A 10783-nucleotide genomic window follows, 5' to 3' on the forward strand; every position below is an offset into this window, starting at 1 on the left:
TATTCATGAGGGATCGAATTCTGGTATTCGATGCACAACTTATTGATGTAATGTGAATTGCTTGCGAGACACGCCTACACAAGAGATTTCTGCGTGCAAAATTTTGCTGTATACGTGGGAACCCATTCGAAATTAGATGGCCTTGCTAATTTCAGATCGAAAAAACAAATACAGTCTAGCCACTGTTTGGACAAACCTTTCTGGCTAGTAGACAATAACGTAGATTTCTTACATTAAGAAATGGCTTGATTTACTTTCAGCAAGCAATGTTGACAAGAATCTGGAAGTCTACGAGGCAATAATTAAAATCTTTTTCTTGATTGGCCGAACAACAAGACTGAACATTGCCGCAAATTAACGACTCATTACTTTTAGCAGTTTTAGCGAAGTCTGAGCCAAAGTGGCAGTTAACCTCTCGCATTTTGAAAGTCTCCGACTCATTAGCAAAGGAAATGCACGGGTGATAAAATTTTTCGAATGCCTATTAATCGAAGCTAAAGCATTTTTTCGGGTAGGAAAAAAGCGAGCAATGTAGGCAGGTGTACGAGGTCAGGAAGTTGTTCAATAACACACCCTCGACACGCCAGTCATTCAGATGAGCCAATCAGAAGAGGGTGCGTCATAGTCACATTGAAATACTGAGGACAAAATTGCCAGTGTCAGTTAAACATGTTGTTGAAGAAACGAACACTTTAGCGGAAGAAACGTCGTCGCTTATAATTTTCCTTAAAGCTGAACCTTTAGCCCCAGGGCATACTTCGAACAACCACACGATTGGCGAACTTTGCATGCAATGGAAATTGCAAACTGTACCTTTTTCTGTCATTTCATTTTACTACTTGGCGTGATACAGTTCAAGCCGTCACTCTCGTGCGGCTCCAGGAACGGTTATGGAGGAAAAGGCCCGAGAAAACCTCTTATGCTAACGCAGAGCATTCCTGACACTAGTGAATTCAGTCAACAAGCCAGTGGACCAGCTAAGGGGAAGATATCTAGAAATTCGCCGGAGTTCGAAAAACTTGAGCCGTGTTATAATAACGGCATAATCTTTCGCGACGAAGAGGGAACTGGCGCAGATCGCTTGATGTCGAAGGTAGGAGTGCTTTCGTTTGTTTACTTTTTATATCTTACCTTTCATCACTTTAAATGCACAGCATGTAACTTCTTGTGAGGTTTATGTACACTAGATAGGTCAGCGTGCGGGGCGCGATGTCCATTCATTCATAGATTCACAACAACCATCGTAAAAAAATGCGCGAACTTCCCTCATGTTGTCGATTTTTTTTCATTAGCGATGCAAAGAGAAATTGACAACGTTGGCGGGTTTAGTGAAAGGAGAGTGGCCCTCCGTAAAGCTCGTGGTGACCGAGGCTTGGGACGAACAAGACCAGCACTCGCCAAATTCGCTGCATTATGAAGGGCGAGCTGTCGACCTACGTTTGTCCGACCGGGACAAAACGAAAATCGGTCTTTTGGGACGACTTGCTGTCGAGGCTGGCTTTGACTGGGTTTTGTACGAAAGCAGATCACATATTCACGCTTCTGTTCGCGAAGGTAAATACTCTTAATTTAATTCATGAGAGCTTAAGTTAACGATTTCGGAATGCCAGCTTTTTCATTTATTTTTGACTATGTAGCAATGAGAATGTAGCATTTTGTAATATAATTCTCCAGTGATCTGCCCGCGCACATTTCAAATTTCAGCTTACCTCGCGAAATCCTCTTTGAAGGGCGTGCGAGTGTTGTTTTGAATTGGTTTGCAGGAGTAATAACTTTTGTACCGCCCCTACGGTAACACGCAAATCCAATTTTAGAAATACAAAGGAAGCATGTTAAGTCATTCCGGTCTCAGCAACAAAGGTTATTTTTCTTTGCCAATCCTGCGAAATTCCGCCATTCACCAAAACAAACTTTCGTCCGCGTGTTACATTACAAAAGATGAAGCAGTAATTGATGGTCTGTTAATAATCTTTCAAGACAGAAACTATATTAATGTAAAATTGTATTTTTTCTGCCGTGTTTTAGATGGTTTTTCCGACAAACCGTGGGATGGCTGTTTCAGCTCCGATTCGACAGTCAAACTAGAAAACGGTGTTGATCTACAGGTCAGAAATCTCAAAGTCGGTGATTTTGTGCAAGTTATGACGCAGCAAGGGAAGACTGGCTTCAGCGAAGTGGTGATGTTTGCAGATTACAAGCCCAACATACCACAAGCTTTGCACGTTTTGATCGAGACTGAAAAGCCCGCGAAACATATCACTCTCACGCCTTCACATCTAATCTTCACAAGTAATTCCTCAGGGACACAGCTTCACTCAAAACATGCGGGCAGCGTGCTGCCGGGAGATTTCCTTTTGGTTTCAGCAGACGACGGACTTGTTCCATCGCAGGTAAAGAGGGTTTCTCTTGTTAAACGAACTGGCATGGTTGCCCCGGTTACCATGGAAGGAAATGTAATTGTGGATGGTGTTGTGTCTTCTTGTTACGCCATGATAAGCGATCATGAAATCGCTCACATGGTCTTCGGTCCTTTGAGACTTGTACATAGTTATGCTCCGAGCTTGTGGAACACTGGTGGTTTTCATGTTCAACAAGGGATGCATTGGTATCCCGAGTTACTTATGACAATCAACAAAGCTTTTGGCCTCGTTAAGCTCTCGTGAATTTAATGTGTTGATGATATAATTAATGGCACGACAAATTATATTCTTTCTACTGAAAGATGTTCTTCTTTGACGAGTTTTTTTTAAATAGCTGCTCTACTGAAAACATCAAGAAACTGCTCAATACCTTTGTCATTTCATTTCCATATGTTTAAAAAGCCGTACGAAAAAAAAGAGCATTATTATTTCATGCATTATTGTGTTGAGATGTAGAATTATCGACAAGGTATTCTGCAGTTGTTACAAGTCTAAAAGAAATCTCCACTTTGATAAAGTCGACTTGGCGGTGTGGAAGATAATTTAGAGTCGCTGTTTCATTTTGTTGTCTTCACCTCGTGACTTTTGTTCAAGAAATTTGCATTATATTTTTGTGTCATAATCCAAGCACTGAAACAGCAGTTTTGCTATCACAGATTTATTTCTTGCGACATTTAAGCGAGGTTTCGTTCATGATAGCAGCATTTCTCTGTTTCCAAAGATTTTTTTATGCCTAAAGATATTGAGTGTCAATGAAATAGCTTAGTGTGTTAAGGAAACTAGGGCACCTCGAACATAAATTAAGATAAATTAACAACTATTTATGCCTCTATTGTACAGTATTACGTAGTTTTGTATGGTATTGTATAAACGGCTGGTCACCGATGTACAGTCAAGAAACTTTTGGTTTAGAGTATGAACTGAAAAACGAAATATTATGAAACAAATATTTGTACAAAGTAATGCCTATAGTAGCAGGAATTATGATTTGTTTTACAATGAAACTAACTCTGAAATATGGAGTGAAGACTTTAACTTAATACACATTTTGTAGAGTTGTGGCAATGACAGTTGGAGACTGAGAAAGTCAACTATAAAATCTGATAAAAAAAGTAGAAAAACAGCCGAAAACAAAGAAAGGTTAGAAATATGTGAACGGAAAAAGATTTAACACTATAGACGAGGTGCAGTGTTGTTGTGTCTAGAGAGTTCTGGTAATTCTCGAAGTATTTAGATGTATTATTTTAAAGCCCTTTTCCAGGACAGTGGTGTATTCAGTAAAAAACTGTCCCCTATAATACAGGGCCTACTTTACAAGAGATTCGGTTGAGTCAAAGATTTTCTAGTTTGCACAGAAGGCTCAAATTTAATATATTGTGCAACAGTCTTGTGTACAGAGGGAAGCCTTTCTCATTTTGTAGGTCAAATTCTTTTGATGCTCGGTTCACGAAAGTTTGTTTTCTCGCTCGCAGAGAATTGCCTTTATAAGGTTTGCTTCGTGATACAAGGTATCTAGTGACTTTCAAACCAGGTAGTTATTCCTGGATTGTGAAAACAGGGTGTTACTCGAGAAAAAAAAAAAGTGCAAAAATTACACTCATGATTTAGTAGCAATATTAAAGCAAGTTGCAACGTAAACAGTCATTGTGTTTGTGAAATATCTGTTGTGGGTTGTTCCTGGCTTTCTTCAGCTGCTTCAAGTCATCTGTTTTGAATCTTCTTCACGTCAAATGGAGTAACTGGGTAGGAGAGAAAAATAATCTTAAAATTTGTTTCGGAGTGCTGCGAACCTTGATATGATCAATGGCCTTGCGACACTCGCGACCATGCCATTTTAAGTCATAAAATGGTATCGTCGAAAATCCACGATTTTATGATCAGGATTTTCAATGTATAATGAAGTTCTTCTTGCACTCAGGACGGACAGGGCTTGTAAAATTAAATTAACACATAAAAAAATTTAATCGCGTCACAAGAAAGTCCGTCAGCACTTCGATGCAATTAGACACGAGCCGTCAACATTGTGCAAGTGGGCGTGAATTGTTTGAATTATGTCCCCTCCACGCTCTGTCTTTTGAGTGTTATGATCTGACGACTTCAACACAAATTTTCTTCAGTAAAGTAGTACCACCAAAAACAGTGAGATACTAGGTATTTCTTATTTCACAAAGGAACAAGGAAGCAAATCTCGCACTAAACGCCATCAGTCCTTAATAATTAATTAGCAACTGTGTTTTCAAAACAATATTACACCCAGAGATAATTTGATTATAAACTGCTCTCATAAACAATAGTCGAGTTTATTTCAAGATATCTTCCCTAAATTGATAAAACTGGACTACAAACATCGCACAAAATGCTAGCCTGAATGCTGCAGTAATGGCAATCTTTGTTACAAATTTAAGTTCGCTGTCCAAAAGAAACGGCATACTTTGTCTCCGAGAATGATTTCCTGTGGAACATGTCTTCGAGAGGCGTTAAACGACACGGCATCTGAAGAATCTTTTGACGTTGTATTTAAGGTGTTAAGTGGTTTTTAACGAAACAGATCTTGCGGTTACCTTAAGATCCGCCAATGATAACAGTTGAGCAGTGTCTGAGAACCATCCGACGCGCGCATCCCGCGTAGTCGAAAAGGTGTCAAAATGTGCGGCGAGGTCAGAGCTTCACGCACGGAAATAGAATTAAAAACAACGCAGAAGGAAGGTGTTAACTGTGGTAAACTCACCATGATATTATTTTGAACTCATCTCTGAGGCATTTAGATACTGAAGTTGTCGCTTCGGGTGAGTTTTATTTGCAAAACTCGAGTGCGTGTAAGAAACCACTCGCTTAATGGCAATGATGGCCCGATGCAGAGCAGATTTCACTTCTTAAGGCAGACAGGCGACAAACGATTCCCACAATTAAATGATAAACTAGCAATTATCCGTAAGGGATACTTTACTGATGAAGGCATTGTTCGTGTTCATTAATATCCCGTGGACAGATCGGTTTCACGCAAAAAAAAAAGAAACAAAAAATACATGTTCACTGTGACAAAGTGACCTGTATTTAGGTGTGGGCGAGACTGAATGAGTCTGGCGTAGTATGAGACAAATCTTGATGACAAACAAAACCCCTTACTACACCCACTCGCTCAGTTTGCGACTGAACTGATCGGTCTGGGAAAATCACTCAGAGTCACGGAAGATATTACTCGAGATTGCGACATGTTCTTTAAAATTGAACTCAAACGCTTTTTCCACAAAGAAGAATGGAACCTCAGGGTTAGTGAAGTGAGAAGTGCTTAAAAACTATTAACTAAATAAAAAAAACAGAGAACCTTGAGCAAGTAAAGAGTTGTTTAAAGAAAACTTGAGATACGTTGAGACGACCTTATCTTGAGCCTTGAAATACTTTCCTTAGTTGTTTCGTCGTTTGCAACGAGCTGAATAGACCGCGCAGTCTGCCGATTGTACATGTTGCATTGTTGTCGAACTTGAGCCCTCGCGTGCATCCCACAGCTGATAAAATGTTCTAAAATAAAACTCTTTCATTTACTCCACTAAGTTTTTTGTTTACCTGAAAAAAGGAAGGATCCGAAGACTGAAACACTTCTGAGATGAGTAAAACTGACGGCATCCGAAAGGGAAACAAAAAATGATTAACAAAACTATGACTTGCATCTGTATAACAAGGAGACGTTGGACAAGAAAGCAACGCAAGTTATTAAGTTGATTTGAAGAACAACGTAAAAATGGCATTGAAAGAAGGAAGGAAGCAAAACGAAACGAACAAAGAATTTAGCCAAGGGAAGGGCAGGTTGAGTGTTTCTTTAGTTGTAGCTCGCGTGGAGTAAGAATGAAGACAGATTTGTTGTAAATGCGGAGTAAATCTTTGGTCAGTTATAGAATCGAGATAAGCGCTAAGTTTTATTATTTTTTATTCCAACAGCCGAGTCTGCAGCTAAGCCCTCGAACGGCTTTACTTTATTTATCATTTTATACATCCCTTTGTTTTGAACACGTGGGCCAATTTCCAAAGAAATGCTATATGTCTCGTTTCTTCAGTGCTATGGTCAGATAAAATCTTTTTCATTGCCACAAAAAGTGGTCCGATGTCTGTGGAACGCCTTCTCTTGATATAACACTTAAAGGCGAGATATCACTGCTTATCTTACAACTAGCCGATAACTACAGCTCGCCAGACTCGCTGCTGCCACTGTCGGTAGTAGTGTTATTCATCACACTAGCCAACATGGCGTCCTCAGCTACCCGGCAGCATTGAGTTTTAACACGAAAGTCTTTTGTCAGGTTTTCAAGGAGTTTCTAAATCAGATCAAATTGTACAAAGAAGATTAAATGGTAGCAATTAATTAGGTTAATGTTTCTTTCTAAACAGTCTCCATGCTAAGTGCCGAGTCCCTTTAACAAATGCGAAGAATGTTTTCTCCTGTACATTTGTGAATGTTTCTAAGAGATGCACCATGTCAAAGCACTTCAGTCCATCTCGGTGGTGTGTGAGTTTGTTTTTAACTGAAAAGAAGGATTGTTTTTCAGTCTACGAGCTAGGTTCCAGTTACTTTCTTTGAGCGTTCAAGAGGTGCACGTTCTACATGTCAAACACGCGCCGCGAATATTCGCGAATGTTAAGAAGATTAAAAACAGTTTGGCCTTGAAAATGTTATTACACAGCAAATCTCTTTTTGCATATTGTGGCTGTTGTCATCATTCTATTCCGCGGAAAACCACGTTTAATAACTTTTAGTATAAAGAACGGCTACTAAGATTTCCTCAAGGGGCGATGTAGTTTTTTTCAGTTTAGACTTCCCATTTCAACTGATAAGACTTGACTTCGGCCAAATGGTTAAATTGCTTCATAATGCAACATGCTTGACTAGAAAACACCAGGGTCAAAGTTTTTAAAACAATGGTTCACCTAAATCCGATTTTGTACTCAAACGATCTCAAAGGTGCCGCTTAAGAGTAATTTTGCGTGGGTGAAGAAGCCAAACGGTTTCACTCAAGCAAAGATTACAAGTGTAGGTCGATTATCACGTCCTTTGAGGTTTGAAAGCAGGAAATATTTTGCTACTTATTTAGAAAGCTTGCATGTCTAATCCAGTTATCAAGTGGGATTTGTTTAAAACAGTTAAAATACAACCGAACAACGTTGGAGAATTAAATAGGTTCTAAGCTTTCCTAACAGGGGCTTAGTAATATATGGTATGGAAAAGTAAACCTGCCTTCACTTGAATACATCCAGTTTTACTTAATGTAAATGGGCTTTGCTTCCTCATTTACTGGTCAGCAATTGTTGCCGTTTGTTATTGAGCGTTCTTTGGAAATTTTAATACCAATTGCTTCATGTTTCAACTGTTCTGGGTTCGACGGTTGATGGGTGTCCCTTCTATCACGGGTTCTGTTTAAACCGATTAAGTAATGAAACAAAGTAGAGATTATTACACTTGACTAAAAAAGTCTGAATAGAAATATATTTAAGACAGTTGAATGAAAGCCAAATTGCCATGTTCAGCTGGAAAGCATTTTTTAAACTGGCTTAAAATCCTCTTGCTACATGTAAAAGCGATAGCTGCCGACACAGTTTAGTTCCAGTTTGCTTAAACATTGATTAAAAATGCCCCGCAGTCTTCAAAAGCGTTTGTTCCCACGAAAAACGCGTTTTAACAAAGAAAAAAAAAAAAAAGGCTTGTATATGCCCTCAACGGGTCAATGACTGTCTTTAGTACGGGTGAAAAACTAAAGACAAGTATAATACTTTTATCATATTTTGTTATTTGATTTCTACAAAACTTTAAATTCCTGTCCAAACTGATATAATAATTCCATTAGGAGTCGACAAAAATCAATCTTAGACTGAGTTTGGTGCATCATACCAAAAAAGACAAAATCAATTATGTCATTTATTCCTTTCACGACTGGGGTTTTCATTGCGATATTCCATCCTCATAAGTTCAGTGTTCATTATTTTTTCTTGTCCTCGTGGACATGACGCACGCAGGCTAAATTGAATGTGTAAGAGGAAAGTTGTGTACAATGGCGGGAAGATTTTAGCTGGATGTGAGTGGGTAGAGAGCATGAACTAAGCAGGGCATAAATATTCCCTCAGCATGTCTGAGCCACGGTGTAGACACGCTCATATGCTAAATACCTTGTTTTCTGCCTGGATGGTATCGAAGTCTCTTCAGCTGGGCACGCACGTTGCGTTTTGCTAGTTTCAATTATGTAAACAAGTTAGTACAGGAGTAACTGAAAATCATTGAACTCTCGACTTTTATTTGAACTTCACCTACTGTCCACAATATGTGCCGATGGGCAGAATTTTGCAGTCGATTAAAGTTTACAAGACAGATAGCAGTTTTGTAGTACAGTTGTTAACAAGGAACTTTAAGGTCTAAACCTAAATCATCTGTTTCGTTTAGTTTTTCATCAAAATTCAGAAGTACAGACGTCACAGCACGTAAGATATAACTAAAGATAATTTGGAAGGGGAGGGGGGAATTCAAACAGATGTGATTGTGGATTTTAGAAATTGTACAAGCAGGAAGAGGCATGAGCGATGAGTTTTGATCCAAATTGCTCCAATGAGCAACAAATATAAAACATGATCCTTCGCCACTGGCAACTTAGAACGTTTTGTAACTTAAATTTCAACCGTTTAGCATGGCTTACACACAACTTAAAGAACTTCTGCAAATCTTCTATAACTGAAGTGGGTGAAAACTCTAAACAACACGAGCACAGAATGAGTCACATGACCTGTTTATAGCTTAGCTTCAAACCTCGTCAAACAACGAAATTTCGCTGGGCTATAGCGTGTGGTAAAGAAACTTTAACCGCTTAAAATATGACATAAGATTGATTTCAAGCAAAACACAACTGAAAAGGTCTTGTCAATGCTTATGATACCACTAAAATTCCTTCTAACAGCCTAGTGGATAATTTACGTATTTCATGGTACATTAGACCTGTATCATAACTATCTCTTTTGTACGTTTGCTCGACATGATAAGCGGTTAAACGAGAAATCCACCAGCTTTAGTCGCGTGACTAATTGCCACGTGGTAAATTTCCTGAACAAACCACGAGCTTTTACCGCCTGTCACAGTCGCGTGGCGGAATTCAATGAGCGTTTTGAAAATGTGTGGGAGGTTTCCTTCCTGCTGCCGTCATACGCTAACAGCTTTATTAGACTCCTGTCGAGTAAGCAGATATTTTTAATTGTACAACAAGCGACTTCCTTCTGGCGCGTGATTTATTTTGTCAGTGGGAGCGTTTTTCTCAGCGAGAAAAAGCTTGCACGCTGTATTTGGTGGAAGTCTTTCTTTCGAATAGTAAAGAATTTCGGCCATAGTTAATCACTGTCAGGTCGAAAACAAAGAATAGAAGGTCTGCATGCGACAGGTATTTTCTGTCTTAACATGCTCTGAAAACCGGAGAATTGACTCTTTTTCTAGTTCATCTTGTTTCAGATTTTTTCTCTGAGTGGGAAAAACTGCAACTGAGCAGTAAATAAAGGAGACTGCAAGTTTGGCGGGATCTTACCGCAGAAAAAGGTGGCAACCTCGTTCCCAGGGAAAAGCCCTGGAAATGAGGTTGCTCCAATTGCTTTTGGGAAGAATTTCACCTCTTACCTTTCTTGGCGAAGCTAACAGCATTAAGTCTAACTTAGGAAAATATCGACTATTTGGTAAATCGGAGAAATAGAAGAAAAGAGGAGTAATATGTGATAATCAATTTATTCTCGTTTTATTGATTTTAAACTCGTGTTTCCTTTTACTTCTCTTCAGTCCAGGGCATTAGACATTAGAAAGCCTTACTGTTAAAGAGTATTGATATGTTGCACCAACTCAGAATGACACAGAAGAAAACATTCCCCTAGTAATTGTCAATGGGCTTTCATTTATCTTTTTTCTTAGGCTTAGTTAATAAGTCTGTGGCTGAAACCTTAGTGTGTAACCATTCAAATGAAAGCCATTCTGAACAGTACTTTAAGGGGTTGTTTATCTGATGCTATATAGGGAAGTTGGTTCTGTGGACATCGATATGTTGAAGTGCAAGTGACAGCTTTTGCTTGGCAGTCCTCTCTTTTGATATTGTTCGTTTTATTCTTATTTTCTTAGTGGAATTTTTGGAGCTTTATTCAAGTCAACTTACGGATACCCTGAGACGGATAATTAGTTCACAAAAGTGCATCAGCATTCAAATGTTTGTATAGAAAACTATTGTGTGAATCCAAAGAAAGTTCTTACTTCGACAAGCGGCTCTAACAAACACTCTAGACATCAGCCACTTAGCAGCATCAAAAGCCAGTTCTCGAAGCATTACTTTTAAGTGTAATGTCAACATAGTGATTCTCTT

The 10783-nt window shown here is 39.0% G+C and overlaps 1 protein-coding gene across 1 annotated transcript; it reads left to right on the forward strand.

Annotated features, from left to right (window-relative positions):
- Positions 1 to 432: 432 nt before the first annotated feature.
- On the forward strand, positions 433 to 4058 carry LOC110068937 (indian hedgehog protein-like). Its single transcript, XM_020776357.2, has 3 exons — positions 433 to 1093; positions 1293 to 1554; positions 2026 to 4058. Exons 1-3 carry the CDS (start codon positions 794 to 796, stop codon positions 2661 to 2663), a joined length of 1200 nt encoding a protein of 399 aa, XP_020632016.1. The 5' UTR covers positions 433 to 793; the 3' UTR covers positions 2664 to 4058.
- Positions 4059 to 10783: the final 6725 nt, after the last annotated feature.

This window comes from Orbicella faveolata, unplaced genomic scaffold (genome assembly GCF_042242905.1).
Source record: "Orbicella faveolata isolate gen_17 unplaced genomic scaffold, um_ofav_v1 contig_13, whole genome shotgun sequence".
In the NCBI taxonomy this organism is placed as follows: Eukaryota; Metazoa; Cnidaria; class Anthozoa; order Scleractinia; family Merulinidae; genus Orbicella; species Orbicella faveolata.

Excerpts from the sequence above, each read along its gene's own strand:
- LOC110068937 (XM_020776357.2), top strand. The coding sequence starts at position 794 with ATGGAAATTGCAAACTGTACCTTTTTCTGTCATTTCATTTTACTACTT. Across the intron at positions 1,094-1,292 it reads CAGATCGCTTGATGTCGAAG|CGATGCAAAGAGAAATTGAC; the intron begins GTAGGAGTGCTT and ends TTTTTTCATTAG. Across the intron at positions 1,555-2,025 it reads TCACGCTTCTGTTCGCGAAG|ATGGTTTTTCCGACAAACCG; the intron begins GTAAATACTCTT and ends GCCGTGTTTTAG.